Here is a 27,147-nt window from a genome sequence, read left to right on the forward strand (position 1 = left end):
ACATATGGATCAATGGAACACAATAGAGAGCCCAGAAATGAACCCACAGACCTACAGTCAATTAATCTCTGACAAAGGAGGCAAGAACATGCAAGGGAGGAAGGACAGTCTCTTCAGCAAGTGGTGTCGGGAAAGCAGGACAGCTGCATGCGAATCAGTGAAGCTGGGACCCTCCCTCACACCACACACACAAATAACCTCACAATGGCTTAAAGACTTAAACATAAGACAAGACACCATAAACCTCCTAGAAGAAAACATAGGCAAAACATTTTCTGACACAAATCTTAGCAATGTTCACTTAGGGCAATCTACTGAAGCAACAGAAATTAAAGCAAAAATGAATAAGTGGGACTGAATTAAACTTACACAGTGAAGGAAACTGTAAACAAAACGAAAAGACAGCCTACAGAGTGGGAGAAAATATTTGCAGACAGTGCAACTGATGAGGACTTAACTTCCACAATATACAAACAGCTCATACATCTCAATAACAAAACAAACAAACCCAATCCAAAAATGGGCAGAAGACCTAAACAAGCAATTCTCCAAGGAAGACATGCAGATGGCCAAGAGGCACATGCAAAGATGCTCAATATCACTAATTAACAGAGAAATGCAAATCAAAACTACCATGAGGTATCACTGGACACCAGTCAGAATGGCCATCATTAAAAAGTCCACAAACGATAAATGCTGGAAAGGGTATGAAGGAAAGGGAGCCCTCCTACACTGCTGGTGGGAACATAGTTTAGTGCAGCCATTATTGAAAACAAACTGAAAAAAAAACTAAAAATAGAGCTACCCTATGATCCAGCAATACCACTTCTGGGCATATATCCAGAGGGAACTCTAATTTGAAAAGATACAGGCACCCCAATGTTCACAGCAGCACTATTTACAATAGCCAAGACGTAGAAGCAACCTACATGTCCATCAACAGATGACTGGATAAAGAAGTTGTGGTATATTTATACAATGGAATACTACTCAGCCATAAAAACAATAAAATAATGCCTTTGCAGCAATATGGATGGACCTGGAGATCGTCATACTAAGTGAAGTAAGCCAGAAAGAGAAAGAAAAATACCATATGATACCATTTATATGTAGAACCTAAAAAAATGACACAAATGAAGTTATTTACAAAACAGAAACAGACTCACAGATAGAAAACAAACATGGTTAATGGGGAAGGAGTCAGGGAGACGGATAAATTGGGAGTCTGGGATTTGCAAATACAAACTACTGTATACAAAATAGATAAACTACAAGGTCCTGCTGTATAGTACAGGGAACTATGCTCAATATCTTGTAAAAACCTATAATGAAAAGAATAGACAGAGATGTATAACTGAATCACTATGCTGTACCCAGAAACTAGCACAAGATTGTATATCAACTATATTTCAATAAAAAAAAAGACTGTGTGGAATCTACACGTGGAAAATGCATGGACCATACACGCACAGCTCCATGCCTTTTCACAGGTATAAACACGGTGCGGAGTCCAAGCAGCAGACGCCCCCCTCCCTTGCAAACCGGCCCCTCCTCTGGGGAGGCCGCACTCCTGGCTTCTGAAGTGCGGGTGAGTCAGGGCACCTTAGAGGGTCTAGCTTCTTGCCTGTGAGCCTCGTCCTCGTGCACAGACCAGGTTGCTTCATTTCCTTGCCGTGTGATGGAATTGGGATGTTTTAAACTCTTATTTATGCTTACTTCTGTTTTCTCGTTTTTTGACAGCAAATATATATTCCACAATGAAACATACTTTTTAAAAAAAGAAATCCAAGGGGAAAAAGAGAAGCAGGGAGAATTCAAGGAATTTCAAGGAGAATTCAAATACCAACCACAAAAGCAGCACAGTCGTGGGGCTTCTGGTTCAGGAACAGCTTTAAAACATATCATTTCTGGCCAAGGCCAGCCTGTCTGTCGGCCAAGTGGGGGTAGCGCAGGCAGCTGTCACCGCAGGCAACGTCCTCCTCCGGTCCCATGATCTGCCCGAAGCAGGCGGAGGAAGCCAAAAGCCGGGTGGAGGCAGCCAGCTCCCCTGCTCCCTGGGGGCACTGCTCCCGGCCTTTGGTCTCTAGCCTTTTTCTCTCCCAACAAAGCTTGCAGTAGGCGGGAAGAAGGAAGCCACCCCCAGAAGAACGGACGGGCAGCAGGAGGTGACCTGGGGAGTGGACGAAGCCTGGCCTGCTGTGGGCAGAGGCTGGCTTGCTGCTGGCCGTTGGAGGCAGGACACAGCTTGTGCAGAGTGTTGGCGATGGTCCTCCCCTCCGTGCCCCCCAGGCTCCAGGTGGGTCTGGGCCCACACCTGTGACTTAAGGCCTCGGGGGAGTCACCCCCAAGTAGGCAGCACTCCACCATCTGGCTCAGAGGGGAAAGAGGTTCCAGCGCATGTCTTAGAGGCTCAGAGCATGGATTCTGGAGTCAGGCTGTTTGGCTTTGCATCCTGGCCCCACCGTCTACTAGCTGTGTGGCTTTAGGAAAACCACATTGCCTCTCTGAGCCTCAGTTCCCTCATCCACAAAATGGGGATAATGGTAGTACCTACTTACCAGGTTGTTGAAGTTTGAATGAGCTCTTAGGACAGACAGCATTGAACCCATAGGTGTTCAGTAACCATTATGAGGTGTGCACACACACATACACACATGTATTCCACACAGCGAGTATTATTCAGCTGTTAAAAAAGGAAAAAAGGCAATGAGAGAAAATATTTGCAAATCATGTATCTGATGAGTGGTTAATACCAAAAATAATAAAGAACTCATACAGCTCAGTATAGGAAAACAGCCTAATTAAACTGTAGGCAGAGTATCTGAATAGACATTTTCCCAGAGATGACGTACAGCTGGCCCACAGGTGCGTGAAAGGGTGCTCAGTGTCACTCACCGTCAGGGAAATGAAATCAAAACCACAGTGAGGTACCACCTCACACCTGTCAGTGTGGCTGTTATCAAAAGACTAGAAAGAAAAAGTATTGGTGAGAATGTGGGGAAAAGGGAGCTCTTGAAGACGCTCGGTGGAAATATAAGTTGGTGTAGTCATTATGGAGAACAGTATGAGGAGCCGGAAAAAACTAAAAATAGAACTGCCATACGATCCGGCAATTCCACTTCTGGATATTTATCCGAAGAAAATGAGAACACTAACTCAAAAAGATGTACACACCCCGTATTCACTCAGTGTTATTCACAGTAGCCAAGCTATGCGTCCATCAACAGATAAGTGGATAAAGAAGATGTGTATACACACACACACACACACACACACACACACACACACACACACACACACACACACACAGGAACACTACTCAGCCATAAAAAACGAAATCTCAAAACCTTGCCATGGTAACATGGGTGAACCCTGTGGGCATTATGCTAAGAGAAATAAGTCAGACAAAGACAGACATCGTATGATCTCACTTATATGTAAAATCTTAAAAAAGAAAGAAAGACCAAGCTCATAGACACAGGGCACAGATTGGTGGTTGCCAGAGGCGGGGGGTAGGGGGTAGGCAAAACTGGCAAAGGGGGTGACAAGGTACAAACTTCCAGTTACAAATGAAAGTCATGTAGATGTGATGCTCAGCATGGCGACTGTATTGCAGATTTGGAAGTCGCTAAGAGAGTAGACCTTGACAATCAGAAAATCTTGTTGCTGCTAGGTGTGGGGACAGATGTTAACTAGACGTACTGTGGCGATCGTTTCGCAATATATACACATGTCAAATCATAATGTTGTGCACCTGAGACTAACGTAACGGTACATGTCAATTATATCTCAAAAAAAAAAAAAAAGGATTAAAGCGCTGACCCAGGCTACAACTTGGAAGGACCTAGGAAACATCTTGCTGAGTGAAAGAAGCCAGTCACAAAGGACCACGTGACGTGTGCTCACTCTCAGATGAAACGTCCAGAATGAGCAAATCTGTAGAGACAGAGAGCAGATTAGTGGTCGCCAGGGGCTGGGGGAGCGAGGAGTGTGGAGTGACTGCTGACAGGCCTGGGGTTTTTTAGGGGTGATGAAAATGTTCTGGAACTGCAGAGAGGTGATGGATGCTGCAGTAACTCTGTGAGTGTACTGAATGCCACTGACTTGTTCTCTTTAAAATGGTTGCATTTAGGTTATGGAAATTTTACCTCAATAGAGAAAGAAAGTTGAGTTTGCAGGGGAGGGGGGAGATTCCACAGCGCCCCGTGAAAGGCAGCAGGGCCCCACAAGGAATGAGGGAAGGCCAGTGAGGCACAGAGCGGGGGCAGGCCCGAGAGGGACACATAGAAGCCATGCCCAGCCCGCCCAGCCTCTGCGGTCTTAGTAAGATTAACTAGGGGCTAATAAGGTGGATGAAAACCTCGCAGCCCTGTTTGCTGAGGGCTCTCCACTCCTTTCATCTCCTAGGTTCTCTCTGTCGTCCCAGAGATGGATACCCCACTTTACAGATGAGAAGAGTGAGGCTGGGGGAGAAGAGGTGGGAGGGAGAAGGGAGTTGGAAACCCAGGCCCGTCTGACTCCAAAATCTCTCGATGTGGGGGAAATTCTGAAACACCTCATGTGGCAAAAGTTGCTGGGTTCTGTGTCAGTAATTTACCCTCAGGAAGCAAGCTCAATGGGCAGCTGGTTCCCTGAAGCTGGGAGCTGGGTCTGACTTTATTGTGTGGTTTACAGTCCCTGGAGCCAGCCAAGGCTGTGAGGGAACTGGCCAAGGGTGGCAGAGGTAGAGGAGAAAGACGGAGGAGGACAGGGACACGGAGGTGTTCACCACCGGTGCTCAGCCCTGGGTGCTGTGCGGGGTCCGCGCTGGTGGCTCCAGGCCATCACACCCACTCTGAGCCCAGGACGCTGGAGGAGGAGATGCTTCAGGACTGTGGGCGGTGAAGTCTCCCAAGTCTGCCTGCGTCCCGCCACCTGGCCCCAGAGTGATGCTGAATGGGTGTGTCAGTTACCTATTGCTGCTTAACAAATACCCCCAAACTCGGGGGCTTAAAACCACACACCAGTGTCATTAGAGAGAGAGAGGGAGAGAGAGGGGAAGAGGCCAAGATGGAAGCCCCAGTCCTCTCACAGCCTAATCTCGGAAGTGATACCACACCCCTCCTGGTGAAGCTACTTGTTACGGGTGAGTGACTGAGTCCAGCCCCAGCTCGGGCAGGGGAATGAAGTCCACCTCTCAGGGGGCAGAGAATCCAAGAATTTGTGGACATGCCTCTAACCCACCACAGCAGGTGACCTTGCCCTACTCAGGGGTGTGGTTTCACCAGGGCACTGAGCCTGGCTGATGTTCCCCGAGGAAGCAGAAGACACAGTGGATTTGGAGCCTGAAGACCTGGCCCAGCTCCTCACCTCCTGCCACTTCCCGGCCGAGCGTCTTGTGCTGTTTGTCTGAAAACGACCATAAACTAATACTGTCAGGATGCAGGACCGGGAAATAAGCCAGGAGCAAGCACGCAGCGGAGCCACCTGCTGCACTGCCTTCGACATGACGGAGAGTGCGGGGATCAGCGGAGAAGAGCCCAGAGTGTTCCATGAGGGGAGGGAAAGAAGGGATTCCAACTGTGTGATCCCCTTCATGTAAATTCCGTATGACACAGGAGCACACGCGGTAACTCAGGGCTGGGGAGATGGAAAGGCTGGGCTGGGGCTTCAAGTCTAACTTGGATCTCCTTAAAAGACACTGCAGAGCAGATATGAAAAAGATGAACATGTGTTCAGTCTGGGTGGTGGTACACGGGTGTCTGGTACATGCTGAACTCGTCATAATTTACAACCCTGAGTCTGTTTTGACAGCAGTGGAGCTGCTGTGAGGATGCTCTGGGGAAAGGGGGTTGAATGCACCCCCACAGACGCTAACATGCTGGAGATCCTGGGGTCACCACGCCCCCTGAGCTGTGGATGCTCGCGTGTGCATGCACACACATGTCACTGAGTTGCTGATACAGGAGGCGGGCCTGTCAGTGTGTAGTAGGGCCTGACTCCGTCTTGGATGCTGGACTGCTGGCGAGTTTTCAGCCTCGCCCCTCTGTGTTTCTGCCCCACATCTGGGCAGCAGTAGAAAGCTGGGGCCCCTCCTTCAGCACAGCCGGAGTTTCCCACCATGCAGGCTCCTCTCACTCGGCCCCGCCCACAACCACAGTAAGACCCAGGCCTGTCTCCTCTCCCTGCTCCCTCAGGCCCTTTCAACCTCCTTGGGGGGCCACCCTGCTCTCCCCCGAAAGCCTCATCGTGGGTGCGGGCACCCCTCCCCATCACTCCGGACATGAGCCCCAGCGTGGTGGGGGGCCCACCCTGTCTCTCCAGCCTGGCCATAGCACACTGGCACCTGGGGGCTCTCACCCCCCGATTCAGGAAGGTCGAGACCAGGCGAGTCAGTGATCCGTCCGCACGTTGGCATCTTCCTCTGTCTCCAGGGACCTGGGACCCATCAGGTTGGCTTTCTCCGTGCTCAGAGCTCTGTCCGGTCCCCCCACCTCCCACCCCACGGCTCTTCCCTGGAATGGACTCTCTAAGTCTTGGTGGGAGAGAAGAGAGAAGGTGGGCAGCTCCCACTGGCGCAAGGCGGACGCTGGCCTGGGCGGGCTCTCTCCCTCCTCGGCCGTCAGTCCTCACGGCTGTGTGGCTCCCGGAAGCGGCCCTGACGCTGGCAAGGGAAGACCGGGGGCACTGACCCCCTGAGGGCCCCAGGGCACTGGCAGTGGAACTCCTCAGCAGTCCATGGGACAGAGGGGCCCCGCACACCCTATTTTCCATGGTGTCTTAGGTTCCCTGAAACGCGGTCCACGTTGGTAGTGACGTGTGGCCCGTGACTGTGTGCCTGTGTGACAGCCTGTGCATCCTGAGGAGCGGCTGTAAAATGACCCCGATGGCTTGCTATGAGGAGGGACGTGGAGCCCGTGACACTGCCCTTTTGGGCTGCAAAAATGGCCCCGAGTCAGCGAATTCACGTGGTTCACACAGAAAGCAAAACGCTCCAAGTATTTTGTCCCCCACCCCCCGCCTTCTCCTGGAATACAGTTGTTTGTTCATTTGTTCCCCGAGCCCAGGGAACGCCCAGGCTTTGCGGTGTCTGGAGGGTAGAAACCCAGCGTGCGCACCCAGTCCCCGTTCCCAGAGCAGGACCGGCGGCGGGAGAGCGGGGCCGCGGCGCTGCACAGCCGCTCCCGTCCAGACGGGGTCTCCCTCGGGCCGCCGTCCTCCCCGGCCCTGCTCGCAGCCGCAGGCCTGGAGGCCGCAGGAAAGGCCCCCCCGCGCGCAGGACTGGACCCTGCCGTCTGGACCTCCACCTCTCTGGGTGGGTCGGACTTGCTGGAACTGGCTGCAGCCACAGCGCGGCTGGACTGGCAGCTAATGGCAGAGATACAGGCTCCACGGGGAGGACAGGGGCTGTGCTGGACGCAGGCAGCTCGCCAAGATGGCCTTCCAGCCCTGCCGTCAACACTGCCTGAGGCGGTGGTCGGCCTAGCCCCACCGAGTACCCGGCTTCCTGCAGGAGGGGCTGGCAGAGAAGCGGAATGTGCCTGGGGCCCCCCCCCAGGGGAGGTAGTCCTGGACAAGGGCATCAGCACTGCCTGCCCTGGAAATGCAGAGTCTCAGGCCTCGCCCAGGCCCGCCGACCCGGAGTCAGAGCCAGGGGTTCTGTGTGTGGGAGGCTGAGCGGTGCTGTGACAAGGTGGCATCAGGCGGCGGCAGCAGGTTTGCAAAAGGCACATGCCCTTTGACCTGGCCAGGCTGCATCTGGGGGTTTACCCAAAGGAAGCAGTCAGAGGTGCACGCAGGGAATGTCTGACCTCGCAGAGTAGCACTCACCGTGACGTCCTGTGCCAGGACGGCGGTGTCCCATTCCTGTCATGTCTGTGGACGTGACCCTGGGAGGGGGCTGGCTGATGCAGAGGAGACAAAGCTCACAAAAATCAGGGAGAGCAAGGCGGCCCCGCCAGCATGAGGAGGTGGAGTTAGGGGTTGGGTTCTGGCTGCCCACCAGCAGTGCCCGCCGCCTGCCTACGTGACCTGGCCGTCAAGGTGGCGGCACCAGGGCATGTCCAGCACTGGGGGCCCGCCCAGCAGAGCAGGGTCGGCCTGTGTGACTGGGGTGTCCTGCTCTCTGCTAGGAGCTTCAGGTACACTTGAGCAAACCCCCCGCCGCCACCAAACTGGGCTGAGGCCCACCCTTCCCTCCCTCCCTCCTGCCCCAGGGGCTCGTATGGCTTCCTGGGGGAGGGGACGGCCTGTCCTCCTAGCCCAGGCCCTCATTCCCACTCTTGCCGCCATGGCTGCCCCTGGCCAGCAAAGCCCTTCTCTGCAGTGACTCAGGCCAGCATTGCCATGGGCAGCCTGGGGCAGCCTTCTCTCTGGAACATGGTGCTTGAGACCAAGGGGGTTGGGAATTAGGGGCAGAAGAGGACCCCTGCCTCCTGTCACTGCAGCTATGGGAGTTCCCTGGTGAGGGGTTCCCAGCACCTCTCGAAGGTGCTGGCAGGTGCACACGTCCACACAGACAGGTGTGATGACTTCCCCACTGCAAGCTCCTGGGAGCCGGGCGATGGGGCACAGACAGCCCAGCTTCAGTTCACGCTGGGCCCAGAGTCAGCTGGCCCTCCTGCCACCTCTCGGTCTGTCTTCCAGAGCCCCAGAGAGGCTGGCCTCTCCAGGACACCCTCACGTGTACCATCAGCTCTGGGTACAGTCGGGGACAGGAGTGTGTGGCTCAGGCCCTGGTCTCTCCAGGCACTTTTCCCCAAAAACACGTTGTTGGGGGGTGGACGACACTGACCTCATTGGTTCAAAAGCCCCCCATCCCCAGGACACGAGGCTCTCTTTGGGAGGGAAGGCTCGAGGACACAGAGCAGGAGACAGAGGGGGAGTGGGCAGTCATTGCAAAGAATTCACGTGTGTTAGTTAAGATCCTTTAGCAACAACACCAAAAGCATGAGCAACAGAGGGAGAGCAGATACACAGGACTGCATCAAAATGAAGACATTTTGTGCCGCATGTGATAGATGCCTTGAAGGAAGTGGAGAAACAGCCCACAGAATGGAAGGATACATTTGCACATCATCTATCTGATGAAGGGCTTGTATCCAGAATACACCAAGAACACCCACAACTCAGTAATAAAGGCAGGAACTCAGAAAAGGGCAAAGGATCTGAATACACACTTCTCCAAAAGAAGACACACCAATGGCCAGTGAGCACATGGAAAGGAGCTCAGCATCGCTAGTCGCCAGGAAAACGGTGCAGCTGGTCCGGAAGACAGTCTGGCAGCCCTGCAAATGGCGAAGCGCCGCCACTCCCAGTTTCACACCCAGGGGAAATGAAGACGTGCATATGTGTGCACAGACACGTGCAAACCAGTGTTCACAGCAGCATGGTTCACAGCTGACAGAAAAGGGAAGCAACCCAAAGGCCCATGAGCTGATACGTGGATAAACCAAACGTGGTCCATCCGTACGACAGAATGCCACGCAGCCCTCGGGAGGAATGGAGCGCACCTGCTACAACGTGGCTGGGCCTTGAGGAGATTATGAAAGAAGCCGGTCACAGAAGGACTGTGTTGTCGGACTCCCTCTGTGTGGAATGTCCAGAACAGGCAAATCCACGGAGACAGAAAGCAGCTTAGGGCTTGCCAGGGGCCGGAGGCGGGGAGGATGAGGAGTACCTGCTAGTAGGCACCGGGCTTCTTCTGGGGGTGATGAAAAGGTGAAATGACCGTGGAGATAGCTCCCAACTTGATGATTATATTAAAAATACTGCATCATACGCTCTAAGTGTATGTATTACAAGGTATGTGGTTTCTGTCTCAATGAAGATGTTTAAAAAAATCCTTCTGCAAATGCCATAAAGCCAAGCTCAGAGTGATGGGCACAAAAAGGGAATTTGTTCGCTTCTGTCCCCCAGGCAGTGGGTAAGTTCAGACATAGGTCTGCTCTTAGGGACCGCCTGATTCAGGAACTAAATCAAGTTCTCAGCACCTGGGTGTAGACTGAACAGGCAGGCTGAGAATCAGGGACAATCTGAATGTTTTTGCCAGAGCACAGAGCCCGGCACGTGAAGGAGGCGGGGCGGGATCCCGAGGCCAGCACCCAGGACTGCTAGGCCAGGCGTGAACTCACCTGGCCCGGCCCGCACACCTGATGAAGCCGGTATGCGCTGGACCCGGGCTCCAATCCACTATTGTGACTTCTGGATTCACCTCCCAACTTCTGAGCCTTTCTGCATGGACTTTGATCCTTGACACACCCTCCGATGCACAGCAGCTCAGCCCCTTCCCACAGCCCTCACCCAGACCCCACAACTTTCGTCTTGCTCTTTGATGAACTGGGAGATTCACAAGCCCCTTCGTGCCAACAACCCCCTCCCGCCAGCTGCCCTGCACACACCCTCTGGCTCGTGGATTGTGGGGATGGGCGAATCCGATGCACAGCAGGATGCACAGCAGCTGAGGAAGAGGCAGGAGGAAGCCACTGGCTGCCTCGTTCTCATGAGGTCTAATCACACTCATTAGCCCTAGGAGGCAGAGCAGGAGGAGGGAGCAGAGAAATGCGATCTGGCTGGGAAGCGTGCCTCTGAGTGTCTCTCTGCCTCCGACAGGTCACCTGCTGCACGGGAAGTGCCAGCGAGACCCCTGTAACCCTCCCACCCCTCTGCCCACAGACTGTGTCCCCAGCCCGTGTCAGACGGGTCAAACACAGATCGAAAGCAGCCCCAGCGAACAGCACCTCCGGGCTCCATGGTTCACTTCTGTGACAAGCTTTGGTTCAACCAATGTTTAGGGGACGCCAACTGTTCATTCATTCGTTTGTTCATTCATCATTTACTCAAAATGCAATGATCACATTCCTGGAGCGTGCCAGATACCACGCTGGGCACGGAGCGGGAGGAGAGGAATCTGACAGGGTCCCGCCTTGCCGTGCTCCCCCCGCCCCACCTGAGTGGCTGAGACCATGAATCAAAAGGTAACCCCATGGCAGAGTGATATATGCTAAAACCAGAGGAGCCCCGGTGCTGACAAAGCTCAGGGAAGAGGCACCTGCCTGGCCTAGGCATCACTGGGGAGGGATGTTTCTGGTGAGTCTCGTGAGTGAAGGAGTGCTCCTGGTAAAGCAATGTGTGCACACGTTCCAGAATACAGAGACCAGAAGGTGAAAGTGTTGTTTTTCATAGCCCCAAACTGGAAACAACCTACCTGAATGTCCAGTTACAGGAGAACAGATGAGTGACGATTGGCATTTTCACACAATGGAATATTATACAGCTATGAGGACAAAAAAGCCCAGATTCAAACAACCACATGTTAAGCACAGTGTTGGGCAAAAAGGATGCACACTGTGTGACTAGTATAATTCTGGTCACATGGAGTTCAACAACAGGCAAAAGTCACCTCCTGCGCCCAGGGACACATATATGCAGGGGGTAAACTATAAAGGGAAAAAGATGGTGGTAAACTCAGATTGCTGGCTCTGTCTGGGGGAGAAGATTACGACTGGGGAGGGGCACGCTGTGGCTTCTGGGTGCCGCTCATGTTCAGCTCCTCGGCCTGGGTGCTTGCTCTTGGACATAGGCTCCATGACCGCTTGTTACCATATGCAGATATGTGGCTTGACACAGACAGCAACTTGTCTTCCCCAGGGAGGGGACATTCACACGCTTGAGACAAAAAGTGTGTTAGCTGCATGCTTTGCTGTGGGCTGCTTGGGCTCATTTCCACCTTTGGCAAATGACTTGACCTGTCCAAGACTCATGTTTCCTCATCCATAGAGCGGGGATAATAATAGTAACAGCCTCATAAAGTTGTAGGATTAAGTTTGATAGCAAATGACCAGACAGAGCCAGAAACACAAATGTAGTAATTAATTGTGGTCACCACCATCATCACCACCACCACCACCATCATCACCACTATCACCACTGTCATCATCATCATCACTATCATCACCACCATCACCACCAGCATCATCAACATCATCACAACTATCATCATTGCCATCATCACCATCACTGTCACCATCATCACCATCATATCACCAACACCATCATCACCACCATCAACATCCTCAACATCCTCACCACCACTATTGCTGTTGTCATCATCATCATCACCAGCACCACCACCATCATCACCGCCATCACCATCACCAACACCATCATCACTGTCATCAGCATCATCACTGTCATCACCACCATCATCATCATCACCACCACTTCCTCTTCTTTTCCTTTTTGCTAATTTGTCCAAATCTCTCCTTCATTATCCTCCTCTTTCTCCTTCATTCCTCCACCTCTCTCTTCTTCATAACTGTTTCCATCTAGAAATTGAATGACCCAGTGACAGTGTTCCCTGGGGTCATAGATAGTTCTAGGTCTTGGTAAATAAGGAAGTGAAATTATGCCTGCCATTTTTTAACTCTTTCATTCTTAATTTCAAGTCATCTGTCCCACTAACAGAACACACACCCCAATTTCTGGCTCGGAATCCACGTGCTCTAACTTGCACTAGAAGAGCCAACCAGGCCTTCTTCCTGCTGTCACAAGGAAGGACCCTGACTACAGTTGACTGGGTCGGGAATGGACACCTGACTGCAGCTGACCCGAGGTGGACCTCCCCTAGGAACCAGGATACACAGAGTCCAGATTATTGACTGCCAGTGTTGGACTGACTGAGAGGTGATGGAAAGAGTAGACCACAGCAGAGAAAGCTGGTCTCTGGAGAGCAGAAACATAAAGCAGACAGTAGGAGACACAGTGGGGCCCAGGGAAAGAGAGAGATTTGGGTTTTGGCTCTCTTGTTCTTCATTTCTGTCCAGAACCTGCTTTTGCCTCCATCCTCAAGGTCGGAGAGATTCTCCTCTGTTCCACTAAGTTGCCACATTCTCATCCCTGCTGGCCTATTATTTGCAAAATATTTTTTTTAAATGGATCTCCCCCTGCCTGCCCCACTTATTTAGTTTGAACAGATTTATTTTCAAAGAAAACTTTACATTAGTAATCTAAATAGAAGATCAGCAGCATATGATATTCTCAGAAGGAAACTATAAATGGATACAACAAATAATAACTAACAGAAACATCAAAAATTAAATCATGAAATATAAGGAGAAATAAGCCTAATTAACTTACAAAGTGCTTATCTCAGAAGTGCAAATTAAGATCACAATGAGATATCACTACACAGTCCCTAGAATGGCTAAAATTAAAAAGACTGACATCACCAAGTGTTGGTGAGGATGTGGAGCTACTGGAACGCTCACCCACTGCTGGGGGAGTGCAAAGTGATTCAACCACTTTGAGAAACTAAATACTAAAACTAAATACAGTTGACCCTTGAACAACACAAGTTCGAACAGTGTGGGTCCATTTAAAAATACGCAGGTTTTTTTCGATAGTAAATACTACAGTACTACACGAACTGTGGTTGGTTGAATCCATGGATGTGGAAATGCGGATACAGAGGAACTACAGATAGAGAGGGCTGATTATAATTTATTGATTTTTTTTGACTGTATGGAGGTAGCAGTATCTGCAAATCCTGAACTCCCAATTTATCCCTCTCCACCCCCTTTCCCTTTGGTAACCATAAGTTTGTTTTCTATGTCTGTGAGTTTGTTTCTGTTTTGTAAATGAGTTCATTTGTGTGGGGTTTTTCTTAGATTTCACATACAAGTAATTTCATATGGTATTTTTCTTTCTTTTTTTGGCTTATTTCACTTAGTATGATAATCTCCAGGTCCATTTGTGTTGCAGCAAATGGCATTTTCTTTATGGATGTGGAGTAGTCCATTGTGTGTGTGCGCGCACGCTGTAATACTTCTTTATCTAATCACCTGTTGATAGACACTTAGGTTGCTTCCATGTCTTGGCTATTGTAAATAGTGCTGTTTTAAACACTGGGGTGCACATATCTTTTCCAATTACAGTTTCCTCTGGATATATGCCCACGAGTGGGATTGCTGGATCATATGGTAACTCTATTTTTAGTTTTTTAAGGAATCTCCATACTGTTTTCCATAGTGGCTGCACCAAACTACATTTCCACCAACAGTGTAGGAGGGTTCCCTTTTCTCCACATCCTCTCCAGCATTTATCGTTTGAAACTTTTTTTGTAAGGGAGAAGATGGTAAATATTTTAGGCTTTATGGGCCATGCAGTTTCTGTTGAAACTATTCAACTCCACCACTGAGGCTGAAAGCAGTTGCTGCCGTCTGTAAATAAATGGTCATGGTTGTGTTCCAATCACACTTTGTCCATGAAAACAGGCAGTGAGCCGTATTCAGCCCCTGAGCTGTAGTTGACATGACCTCTGCCGGGCTTAACATAACAGCAATCATCTGTTTTGTTCACACGTTGAAATTATGATGGAAACAACCTAAGGGTCCACTGATGGATGAATGGATAAAGAAAATGTGAGATACATATAATGGAATACTATTCAGCCATAAAAAGAACGAAGTCCTGCCATTTGCAACAACATGGATGGAACTTGAGGGCATTATGCTAAGTGAAATAAATCAGACAAAGACAAATATCATTTCGTTTCACTTATATGTGGAATCTAAGAAAAAAAAAAGCTCATAGACTCAGAGAACGGATTGGATTGGTAGTTGCCAGAGGGGGCAGGTTGGGTGGAATGGGTGAAGGGGGTCGAAAGGTACAAACTTCCACTTATAAATTAAATAAGTCATGTACTGCACAGCCTGATGGCTGTAGTTAACAATACTGTACTGCATGTTTGAAAGTTGCTGAGAGAATAAATCTTAAACGCTCTCATCACAAGAAAAAGTAATTCTGTAACTCTGGGTGGTGACGGATGTTAACTAGTCTTACTGTGGTGATCATTCTGCAATGTATACAAATATCCAGTCATTATGTTGTACACCTGAAACTAGTACCAGTATGTCAATTACACCTCAAAAAGGAAAAAGAAATTGGAACTATGACAAGGCATGGTGGGGAAAGCCCCGCATGTGGGGTCTCTGCTCCGTGTGGCATTAGCTGGGATGGCTGGACGGGAGCTGGGGGACCTGCTTTCAAAATGTGGCACTCACAGGATTGTCAGCTGGTGCTGGCTGTGGGCTGGAGGCCCCGCTTCTCTCCTGCTGCATCTCTCCACGGGCTGTTGGGCTTCCGGACAGCATGGTGGGCTGGTTCCAAGCTCCAGCATCTCAAGAACACAAGACAGAAGCTGTGTCACCATTCATGCCCTAGCCTTCAAAATCACATTATGTCACTTTTGGAGTGTCAGCATCACATTTGAAGAGAGCGTGAAGAAAGGGAGACCTTGATGCAGGCATCTCACAGTGTCAGGGTGACGCTGAAGACAGACGGGAAACTAGATTGCAGCTCAGTTCTCTGAAGGAAACACACAGGCTTCCGTGGAGATGAAAGGGGGGCGCTCTTTACATAGGGAAACCGGGGAGACTTTCTGGAGCCAATATGGGAAACCTTCCCGGTGATATGGAGAGGGAACAGGCAAGGGAAATTGCAGTGCACACACCTGGAGGTGAAAAAAGCCACAGGCTAGAAAACCCGACAGCTCGGGCTGGAATCCTGCTCAGTCACCATTTCCCTTTGGCCAGGCACTTCACCCAGCGGGCTCCAAGCTGGTCTTTGTAGAAGGTGAGTGTGTACACCCAGCTCACCTGAGGAGTGCCCAGGAGGTCACCATTGTGAGCTGTTCACCCCAGAGCCTGGTGCACAGAGCCATGAAATTCCACATGGTGGCATGGCTTTTTGTTTTTTCTCCCTGGCTTTTGTTTTGAGAGTGCTGGGTGGTACTGTGTTTATAGCCTTGGAGAGTTTCCTCCAAAATGAAATCAATACCGCCAGCCCTACTTTATGGGAGAATGATTTCCAAATTGCACAAAATGAATGCCTCTAATATCTGCATTTCAGAGAAGAGATTCTGTTGCTGCTGGAGCTAATCTGACCCAGCACCAGAGAGCGGGGAGAGTCATGGGGGGCGTGCATTGGAATTGCCCAGGGGAAGGGTATGCATTAGCCAGAGGTAGGAGGTGCTGACCAGTAATTGCTTGGAACCAATCACCATTTCCCAATGAGATCTCAGTTGCAATCCACTGCATGTGTGAGGAAGGGCTGCTGAATCAGCAAAAAGCGGGTTGGAAATAAAATGGAAGAAAGTGCACAGTGTCCAAGAGAAATGGCAGTTTTATGTCAGCAGAGTGGGGGGTGGAGGAGAGCAGGCTGAAGGCTGGGCGTCCCATGTAGGAACCTATGACCTTCTCCTAATAACACTACTTCCCACTTCTGAATGCCTACCAGGATGGATGCGCTCAGCTCAGCGGAGTTCTCACGGTAACCTGATGGGAACTGCTTTTGTGCTCTTCTTATAGATCAGAAAACTGAGCTCAGTGACATTACGTGACTGCCCAGAGCCACACAGCTGCAGGGCCCTGGAGGCAGGATTTGAACCTGAATCTTGAGGAGAGTCTGCAGCCCTTTTGCCTACACATTCACGATATGTAAGTTTTCATTTACACCAAACAGTCCCGAGATAGTATTTCACATCATTTAGAGAGATGAAATAGAATAAATACAAACCGAAGGAGTCTGGTTAACACACAGTGTGGACCAGGAGGTGGAGCCCCAGAAGTGCCCTGCGCTGCAGGGTGAGAAGGGAATTGCTCCAGGTGTTCTGGGAGCCATTTGGCAACTTCCATTAAGTCCAAGATGCGCTGGATCCAAGAATTCCACCCGCAGGCATTTAGAAAACCCTTCCAGGTGGCAAAGGGAGATGCACCCTAGGAGGTGCACTGAATCACTCTAACTGCAAATCACAAAGCAGAACTGAAAACTCCCTACTTGTCCCTCTGGCAGGGGGGTGGGGGTGGTAAGGAAAGGACTGCCCTCCGGGCTGGTGGGTTTTAAGGAGGGGTCTTTGGTGCTCAGGATGAGACAGGAAGTTGAACGTGATCTCTGGGAGAACCAGGAGGGGCTAGTTTTCCAGTGAGAGTCAGTTTAGCCAAAGGTGGGAACAGTGCAGGCAGGAGGTGTGAGCAAGGCACCGGATAATGGGAGGCTTCAAACTGCACCTCTTCTGGAACCCTAAATCTCAGCTCCAAAACCTGTCTTGCCATTCCTGGCTTTGCTCCCCGAGTCACCCCTGCACTCCAAGGAGCCGAGACCCTCTGCACCTCCCCCACGTAGCACTAGGCTACTGTCAGTTGCTCAACACGTTCCCAGAGAGGTGGGAACTCCATCTCCTGTCTGCCGATTTATGGTCCAGGAAATGCATTCCGAATTGGTCCCAGGATACTCGGATCCAGGAATCAAACACCGCCTCTTGGGGGTGGGTGGTGAAGTATGTGTGGAGAGAGACCAGGTAACGCCAGAGTGGCACCCCACTTTGCTCCCCCAAAGCGCGACGGCTGCCGGGATGGGCGATACCTGTTGTCGGGGCGCAGGGGAGGGGCGGCACTTGGGTGTCCTTCCTCCAAGGTATGTGAGTGTGGCTGAGCTTTCTCTTAATTTATGGGGAGAGGCCAATAGCCAAATACCTGCTTTCTGAGGCGAGCACCCCCCTCCCCCCACGCGTGGACTCAAACTGCCTGTAAGGAAAAACAGATCGTTTGTCATAGAGAAAACCACCTGTGGTCCTCCAAGAGCTTCTTCAGTCGAGTCAGGGCCAGGCGTCGCAGACAGGAGCCAGGCGCGAGGGGCGAGGCGCCGGGTGCGGGAGGCGAAGCTTGCGGGGCGTCCCCAGCCCGCCTTGGGCCTGCTGTGCGGGGCTTCACTTCGCAGCTCCCGGGAGGGGGCGGAGAGGGCCCTGAGTGCTTGGCGCCTTCCCGTTACGCAGTTCCTGTCCCTTTAAATTCAAGTCCCGGGAAAGGGGGCGCGGGGGCGCCCCGGCTGGACCCCTATTTCCCGGCCGGCCGCTGCAAGAGGGGACGCGGGGCGGGCGGGGCGCCTAGAGCCCCCGCCCGCGCCTCGCGCCCTCCGCCAGGCGGGGCAGCTCCCCTCTCCAGGCCGCGGGCGCGCCGGGGGCTGGGGGCCAGGGCGGGGGCGCGCGCGCGGGCGGGGCGCGGGGTGCGGGCGCGCGCCGCGCCGGCCCGAGAGCGCGAGCTGGGCCCGGAGCGCACGCCGCCGCCGCCGCCGCCGCCCGACCCGCCGCATTGCTGCTGCCGCCGCCGCCCGGCCCGGCCCGCGGCCCGCGGCCCCCAATATGGTGCAGCCGCCCGCGCCACCGCCCGTGCCGCCGCCGCCCGCGGGCCCCGCCGCCGCCCTCGGGCGCCCGCAGCGCGGCAGCCGCAGGTGGGGGACTGCGCCCCAGGCCTGAGCGCCGCCGTCCCCGCCTGGCCTGCGAGGCCAGCCCGGCAGGCTCGCCTCCGAGGGGCACTTGCCGCTGAGGTGGAGCCGTTTGCACCAGACGCTCCTGCTCCTGCCCCCTCCCTCCCCCTCCCCTCCCCTCCCCCGCCCTCCTCCCCTCCGGTCCTGTCTCCAGCGGGAGCGCGAGACGCTGGTCAGGCTCCGCGGCGCAGCTCGAAAATGAATAATCGCCCCCAATTGACTTAAATTCTACCGAAGCCGGCGCCGCGGCCGCCCGCCGCCCGGGATCTGCTCGCTGTGATTTTTGATTTCTCCATTCTTCCTTAAAAAAAAAGCAAAACAAAACCAGCCAGCCAGCCAACCAAGACTCCGGTTTGTTGATCGCCTTTTTTTTTTTTTTCACCGTTTGCGGGATTTGCAAACCGAGTTACATGCATGTCCAGTGGGGGTAGGTTTAATTTTGACGATGGAGGGTCCTACTGTGGAGGCTGGGAGGACGGCAAGGCGCACGGCCATGGCGTCTGCACCGGCCCCAAGGGCCAAGGCGAATACACCGGCTCGTGGAGCCACGGCTTCGAGGTACTGGGCGTCTACACCTGGCCCAGCGGCAACACGTACCAGGGCACTTGGGCGCAGGGCAAGCGCCACGGCATCGGCCTGGAGAGCAAGGGGAAGTGGGTGTACAAGGGCGAGTGGACGCACGGATTTAAGGGGCGCTACGGGGTGCGGGAATGCACGGGCAACGGGGCCAAGTACGAAGGGACCTGGAGCAACGGGCTGCAGGACGGCTACGGCACCGAGACCTACTCGGATGGAGGTAGGTGCGCGCGCGAGGGGGCTGGCGGAGGGGGACCCTCTTGCCCCTTCTGTTTATCTCTGGGGAAGTGGAGCTGCTCCCTCCAGAGGGCCGTGGGCACCTGGGGCGTTTCCTGGGGCTCCCCGGAGGCCACAGCATTCTTGGCTACAGGTTGCCCCGCTGCCTGGTGGGGGACAGCGCCCCTGTGCCAGCTGAAGGGTGTTGGGGGCTTTCCAGGAGCAGTGCCAGGCCCAGGAGTCTCGGAGCTGAGCAGAGTGTCAGTGCATCACCCAAGAGCAGGCCAGAGACCTGCGGGAAAGGCCAGACAGGGCCCATGGCCTCCTCTGGGGCCCAGGAAGGGCGCAGAGGGACTGGAAGAGGGCCCCCTCCCCTTGCTGGCAAAGCTCCCTGGGTGTCGGCCTCTGGGAGTCAGGCCCCAGGACTGCTGCTTGTTTTCCTGCGGTGCTGATGGGCCTCCCTTAGTCCTGATCAACCCAAGCCAATGGAGAGAGCGGCTGGGAGAGCTAGAGGCGGGGGACGAGAACCCAAACCAACACAACAAGGCAATAAACTTCTAGGTGGTTGGACGCGGGCTAGCACTGTCGGAGCAAGCTGCTGTAGGGAGGGATGGAGGCCCAGCTGTTTAGGCCCAGAAATCTCGCCTTTCAGTGGCTGAATCATTTTCACCATTAGTTTAGGGATGCTCTGTGCCTTCATTCTAAGATGCCACCACATTCCCGGCTGAGCCAGTGCCGGAAGCCAGCGTGTTGTCTGCCCGCTGGCCAGGCTGTAAGATGATTTCTGTGCAGGGAGCCTTGGCTGGCTTTGCAGCTGCCCCCAGTCCCAGACACTCCAGTGTCCACTCCTCCATGCATCCGAGAGGCGTGGAGCACTAACTGTTCCTGGAAGCCAGACCCCAGACAAGTCTGCTCTCCAGACGCCCCCTCCCCTGTCTGGAAGCTCATCCTCAGAAGTGGCTCCGTGCCTCCCTCTTGGCGGCTGGGTGATTTTTCAGGCATGGATGCCTGGGAAAGGAGCAGGACACAGCAGGGACTTGTGTGCTTCTGCTGGGTGTAGAAAGCACGAGCGGACGGACATGTGGTCTCCTGTCTGCTCGCTGCCTCTGAGTCCCATGAAGCAAGGGCTAAGCACCTGCTCCCGGCCACATCCAGGAGTGAAGGAGGGCTGGAGAGTAATTGTTATTTTGGCTTATGCAACTGAGAGGCAGGGTTCGTTATTCCTCCAAGGGGAGGAGGCGTGGGGGGCAGTTAATTATATAACGCTCCTGCCTGTCAAAGCCATGGCGCCCCATCCCAGGCGGCCTCTTCTGTGCTGTTGTGGTTTCCCTGGAGTGGGTTGGAGAGCTTCCCTGACCCTGGGGCACTGGGGCCAGGCCGAGCAGACGTCCCTCCCTGGATTCTAGGCCGTGGGCGTGTGTGTGCGCGCGCGTGCGTGTGCAGGCACGGCAAGGCCCAGGCAGCAGATGTGGGTGGCTGAGGTGGGCGGCCGAGCAGCCTGGCACTCCCAGCTGGGCTCTTTGGGAGCCCAGGGGCACCTGTCCCCGGGAGCTTTGGTCAGGCTGCCCTGCAGATCTGTCCATCCAGAGGTGCTCCCAGCTATGCCTGAGCATGGAGCGTGGCTTCTCGGTCCTGTGCCACTGGCCTCGCTCGTGAGCCTGGGAGGAGGGAGCCAGGGCCCCATCTCTGTGGAACTCTGCAGAGTATCTGAGATACTAGTCGGCCCACCTTTCCCCAAATCTTCAGTGGCCCACAGAATTCTGTGCTTTGTTCAACAAATATCTAATGAGTGCCCTTGGAGCAGGTGCTCCAGACTCTGGGAAAACAGCAGACAGACACCTCTGCCCTCAGGGAGCCCCCATTTCAGAGGGAAGGGCGGTAATTCCACATGAGTACTCTGGGGAGGAGAGGATCTGGTTCTGTGGTGGGCCATGAGTCTAGGGTCTGATGTGTTGATGGGAGACATGCTTCTCTCCTTGGGTCTCCCTGGGTCGACACCCTTCAGTCTCTGTCCTTCATTCAACCAGCGAAAGCACTTCCTTCTGCCTCGTCTTGCTTGAGTTGGAGGGGGAGGGGATCATGTCCATTACAGATGGGCACGTCAGAGCCCCCAGCCTTTGGGGCAGAGCCAAGGGTTTGGATCCCCGACCTCCCCAGGGTGGAGTCCCTTTCCTCACATCACACCACCTGTATGCCGTCCAAGGTGGGCACACAGGTGCAGGGGGCCAGGCCGCCTGCCGCCTTTCGGTTTGCGATAGGACAAGACAGAAAGTTGAATTGACCTTCCCGGCCTGGGATAATCAGGCCCCGATATCTGGGACCACTATTCTGGAGCCTGGTCCCCACCTCTCCCTAGGAAAGAGGGCACTGCTGAGAGTGCTTGCCCTCAAGCAGTCCATCAGGCGAGCACAGCCAACGTGGGTTGTTATAATCCACTGGAACAGAGCAGTGGGTCTCTGCACCTTCTCCCCGGCCAGCTGGTGGGCGGGGGTGGGTCATGTCCCGGAGCGGGCAGGCAGAGCTGTGGGGAGTTGACGGTCCTGACTCCAGTCCTGCTTTTCCTTTGCACGAGGGATGGGCGTCAGCAAAGCTCCCCACCTCCAGCCACGCTCCCAAAACTGACTTGGGGAAACTGCGATTTTTACGAATAGAGCACAGACGGCAAAGGTATTCTGCTTCAGCTGGAGTTGGTGTGGAGTCCACTTCAACTGGGGGCACTTCTGCCAACTCCTCCTCCTCCAGACTCATCCTCCCCTGGGCGCAGGGCACGCATCGCTCATTCAAGTGAGCTGAGCGGCTTCCACAGTCTGCTGGGTGACCCCACAGAGACAGTGAAGCCTGGGGGCACAGGGGGCAGCAGCACATGCTGTGGAGTTGCCCGCCATGGGACTTGAATCCCAGTGGTGCCTTTGCTCTGCTCTGCGACCTTGGGCGAGTTACTTAACTTCTCTGAGCTCCTGTTTCTGAAGCTGTACTGGTAATAACAGCTATGAAGTAGGTGGGGATTGACTGAGGTGGTATACATGGCTTTGCCAGGAATAGAGTAAATATGTGGTATTATTTGTCACTATTTTATTATTATAGTTCACATGCAGTGAATGTCCCTTATAATGATTGTTGTTAGAACCAATAGCCAGACGTGACAATGGTGACAATGAAATGATCATAGATGGCAACATCAGACACTTACTGCGTGCCTGGCAGGGGACAAGCACTGGCATAATGACAGCACTTAATCCCTGTACCCCTCCTTCCTCCCGTTTCCCACTTTGGGAAGCAGAGGCTCGGAGAAGCCAGAAGACTTGCCTGATGAGCACTGGGTGGCACCAGGACTCATGCTCAGGACTACAATACCAGAGCCTGTGCGTCTGTGTGGAACCCCTCTCTCTAAACTCTCTTGTGCAAACTTCCCTTCCTCTTTCTCCACACCCATCCCTCTCTGGGTGCAGCAGCCTAGTTGCAGGCAAACACACATGGGCAGACACCACACCCTGGCCCTCCCTCCAGTCCTGCCGAGACATACTGCCTCTTCTCCATTTGCCAGACCCCTGCTTTGCTGCACAGGTAAATACTTCCTGCTGGTGCCCTGCACAAGGGATCCCTGGGACCAAAAGTTACCACCGCCTCCCACCCCCCCCACCCCCTGGCAAATAAAACCCTCCCACAGCCCGAAAGATATGAGTCATTGCACACACCCGGCCGCTCCTCCTCAGATACAGATTCCCTTCACTGGCCCAGATCCCTCGGCCCACACCAGTCACACACGCCCACAGTCGAAATCAAGATCCCCCGGCGCCTGCGTGTGCACACACGCACTGTACACCTGTCACCCAGAGACGTTTTCCATCTTGTCCCCCTAAACACAGCCATGTGCACCCTCCCAGCTTCGTCTGCTTGCCAGGCACTCCAGACCCTAGGACTCCTGCCCCGTAGCAGCTGCCCCTGGAAAGGGCGGGTGCCAGCTGGGGAGCAGGGCTCAGACACAGGTGCGGCTGCGGGTTCATTCCACTTCAGATGCAGTTGGTGCCTCCTTTAACCCAAACAAAATTCATGACCATTGGGCACACTTTTCGTGTTTGGCCATAAACTTGTGAAAAGTAAACTCTTTTTTTTTTTATCCAAATGCTCAGTTTAGGAGGAAACAGGCCCATTGCCGAGGATATTACCCAATAGGAGCTCGTTTCAGAAACAAAAGGCAATTGGAGATAAAAGCATCTCCCCAGAGATTCTTCCAGCTCCTTTGGGGAGGGAAAAGGCTCCATGAGGTGAAAGGAGAGGGGAAAGCAAATAACTAGTTCTTTGTTGCCAATAATAGCAGAGAAAGAAGTGTTACTGAAAACTCCCCTCACCCAGCACGGCCCCGGAGTGATCTGACGTACTTTATATTAGGAAGCCGAACTCGGCTGGTGAGGAAGTGAGGCTCAGCACCCTCCGAAAATAGCCATCCACCGGGTAGCTACTGAGTAGCCCTGGCTGAGGCGAAAGTTAATGCAGGGAGCCCAAGGAACGGGGGCTGCCGGCCTGAGGACACCGCGGAGAGGAAGACCTTGGGGGAAAGTAGTGATGGTGGCAGTAGCGGGAGGGCCAGGAATAGACACTCCATTTTTCTTCAAGTCGCTTTTCCTTCCTCACCTCCCGCCAGGCCTCCACAACTCTAAAGACAGCCAGCTCTCAGCCATAAGCTGATAGTTCTGTATAAAACACTTCTTATGTCCTTAAATGTCAGCAGGATATTAGATTTGTGAGCGCTGGAAGGAAGGATGACGTTTGTTTGAATTTTCCACGGTGGTCCGTCCCCTCTTGGATTCCGCTCCCACTTTGTAGTTTCCTGGCTTGTGAAAGGCCACATGGTTGGTGAAGGTGGTGCTGCGTGGGGTCCTGGCTTTGCCAAGCAGGCTCTGTGGGCTAGAGCAAGGGGCCAGCTCTCTTGGGTCCACGCGTCGTGTAGGAGATGGGAACGGCCTCTTCAGCACCTTGGAGAGCGCCCGCAGGCGCTGCCCCGGCTGCCCGGAGCCCGCCCCCCTCCAGTTCCCTCCCGGCAGCTCCTCCCGCCAGACCGCGTCTGCCGCCTGGCCTGACCCCTCCACACTCGGCCAGCAGAAGTTCGCCTGCTCCCACTCTGTCAGTGTGTGGGTTCCAGACGCCAAGAAACGCCACTGGGGGTGTTAGCCTGGTTTCTCACCCCAATCCTGTCAGTCTTTTTTTGAAAAATTGAGTGCCTTCTAGGTGTTTCCTGGTGAACCAAGAAAACATTCTGCAGCTAGAGGAGATGGGTTGTGGGTGGAGTCCTTTAGTCGGACTCTTAGAAATAAGACCTGAGGTTTACTTCTGCCGTGGGTTGTGTGTGCTCAGTTCCCACGGGGCATGCAGGGGTTGAAAGTGCACACCAGAGGCAACAAAGGAACAGCTTTGTCTGTAGCAGCTGAAGGAAGGCTGTTTTGCCACCGGTCTCTTTAAGTTGGATCAATAGATTAGTCATCTAGACCAGCCCTGCCCAATCCTCGTGTGGCTGTTTGAATTTAAATTTGAATTAATGACAATGGAATGAAATTTAGAAGCACATCGCCTCTGTCCCACTAGGCATGTTCCAAGTGCTCAAGTGCCACTTGTGACTCATGGCCACCAAATTAGGTGGTGCAGAGACGGGACGTTCCCATCATCACGGGAGTCCTCTTGGACAGCACTGGTGTGGCTTGTAAGAGCTGTGCAGAAAGGGATGCGTGTCGGTCACCACTGCGTGTCCAGTCACTAAAATAGTGCCAGCATACGGTGGTCACTCCGCAGGTACTTGTGGAATGAATCAACTGTGCAAATGCAGTAGCGTTTGGCAATTTCATTCACCATCATCATTTCATACGTCCATCTCATTGCAAGAACTTAGAACTGGGCAGTTAAAGGGAAATTTTGAAACTCTTTAAAGCATCACTGTTATAATTCCCTGGCCCAGTTTTGTTTGGTTATCAGCTCTGTCGTTGCTCATAAGAGGCTCTGCCAGCTTTTTACGTGAGTAAGATGGATGGAGCTGAATACAGCGAATAATGGAGTGATAACGTTCTAATGCCGAGAAGCAGTCCTGACCGGGAGACATTTCTGGAGCACTGTCCAATGAGCAGCGTGCGTTGCGACGTGCGAGGAAAGCAAGCAGGAGAAGCACCCTCTCGTCTGCCCGCTTTCTAGTGGTCCCTCTTCCTCTGCGTGATTCATTCAGTCATTGAGAAGCATTTACTGAGCTCCTCCTGTATTCCTGGCATAAAACTGAAAAGCTCAGGTCCACTTTCAGTGAACCAACCTGGAAATATGTGCTGAGCCTGACTCTGTCTTAGTGCATTCGGGCTGCCATAGACTGGGCGGGGCCGGTGTGGGGAGCTTACCAGCAACATTCCTTTCTCCCTCTTCTGGAGGCTAAGTCCCAGACGGAGGCGCTGGCAGGTTTGGTGTTTGGTAAGGACCTTCTTCTGGGGTGCAGACAGCCAGCTCCTCTGTTCTCACATTGGGGGAGGGACAGAGGAGCTCTGGGGGGCCTCTTCTATCAGGCGCTAATCCAGTCGAGAGGGCTCCACCCTGTGACCATATCACCTCCCAAAGCCTGCACCTCCTAACACCATTACACTGGGGGTTAGGGTTTCAACGTATGGATTTGGGAGGACACAAACGTGCAATCTGTAGCACTATGAATACAGTGCATAGTTTGCACTAATGTAGGCTGTTGGGGAAAGAAATAAGCAAATAAATACAAGAACAGGATAACATGACTTTTACCAAGAAGAAGCCGTAGTCTGGATGCAAAACTAAAATATGTGGAATAATTAGGGGTTTCTCAGACCGGGCTTTGGGGAATCCCAGGGGGAGGCCGCAGGAGGGTTCTGAGAAGGGAAGGCAGAGGTATGTGTGTTCCTGAGTGAGCAGTAGCGGGGTCCCAGGAAGGCCCCCTGAGCCAAGTCTGAGTGACGGTGGGCACCGTGGCCGTCACCCCAGCACTGAAGTTGCTGACTTTGAAGGAGGCACTGCCCTCTCACCGGTGTCTCCTCAGCCCCTGGCAGCCAGTGGTCTGCTCTCCATTCCTGTCACTTCTCATTTCAAGAGCATCCTACGCATGCGGCCCTTTGGGGTCGGCCTTTGTCGCCGCTGAGATTCCCTGGAGACCATCCAGGCCATTTGCTGTTGTGTCAACAGCTGGTTCCTTTTACTGCTGACTGTTTCTCCGGGATAAGTGCCCAGGAGTGCAGTGGGTGGGCTGTGTGGCAGTCGTAGGGCTGTGTTTGGATAACTACCCTGGCCGCTGGGTGGGGAAGGAAAGGAGGGCCAGAGAGGAAGCTGCAGGCCGCTGGGAGGGGGTGCCGGTGTGCCAGGGAGAGGGGATGATGGCCTGGACCTGAGTGGGGAGAGAACCAGAACCCCAAGGCTTGGAGGTGGGCAGAGCAGGCAGGCGGAGCCCAGGATAGTTAGCGCTCAGGAACTGGGGACAGAGGGGATGCTGGGGGAGGAGTGGGTGGGGCCAAGAGTTGCATCTGGAGCGTGTTCGTCGTGAGAAGCTGCGAATGGCCAGGCAAGGATGCGGTGGGAGTTCTGAATCTGGATCTAAGCTGCGCAGCATCCGCTGAAGGTGGAGCTGCAAGTCAGGAGAGAGGTAGTCCCTGGAGAAGCCCAGGACTCAGAATCGGGCAGAGGAGGAAGGGGGGAGCAGGCAGGGAGGAGGATGCAGATGGGCTGCGGGGGCGGACGCCCTGGACGGGGGTGGTGGAGGACAGCAGGGGCAGAGAAGGGACTCAACTCTTGCTTGTCCCAGCCCTGTGGCTACCATTTTTATCCATTAGTCATCTGGTTGTCCCACACCCCAGGAGGCCAGGCCCAGAGAGTTACTGTGCCCATTTTACAGTCGAGGAAACCAAGGCCAGGGGATAGAGTGACTTGCCCAAGTCATGGGGAAGGTGGGGATCCCCGAAGCCACAGAATCACACAGCACAGTGCCTCAGTTATGAGCCCGCATGGGGCGTCCTGAAGTTTGTATGTGAGACCAGGTGATGATTCCTGAGCACAGGCCCAGTGCACACAGAT

The 27,147-nt window shown here is 53.5% G+C and overlaps 1 protein-coding gene across 3 annotated transcripts in view; it reads left to right on the forward strand.

Moving 5' to 3' along the window:
- Positions 1 to 16,367: 16,367 nt before the first annotated feature.
- The window catches only part of JPH3 (junctophilin 3), a 73,338-nt gene continuing 62,558 nt past the window's right edge, over positions 16,368 to 27,147 (forward strand). For 2 of the 3 annotated variants that reach the window (XM_006212413.4, XM_072946774.1), the window contains exon 1: positions 18,447 to 19,096. In XM_006212413.4, coding sequence (XP_006212475.2) covers positions 18,715 to 19,096 — 382 coding nt within the window. In that variant the 5' untranslated portion in view covers positions 18,447 to 18,714. Of the gene's footprint in view, positions 16,476 to 18,446; positions 19,097 to 27,147 lie in introns of those variants that run through there. The other variant, XM_072946775.1, reaches the window with a different exon arrangement.

This window comes from Vicugna pacos, chromosome 21 (genome assembly GCF_048564905.1).
Source record: "Vicugna pacos chromosome 21, VicPac4, whole genome shotgun sequence".
Taxonomy (NCBI): domain Eukaryota; kingdom Metazoa; phylum Chordata; class Mammalia; order Artiodactyla; family Camelidae; genus Vicugna; species Vicugna pacos.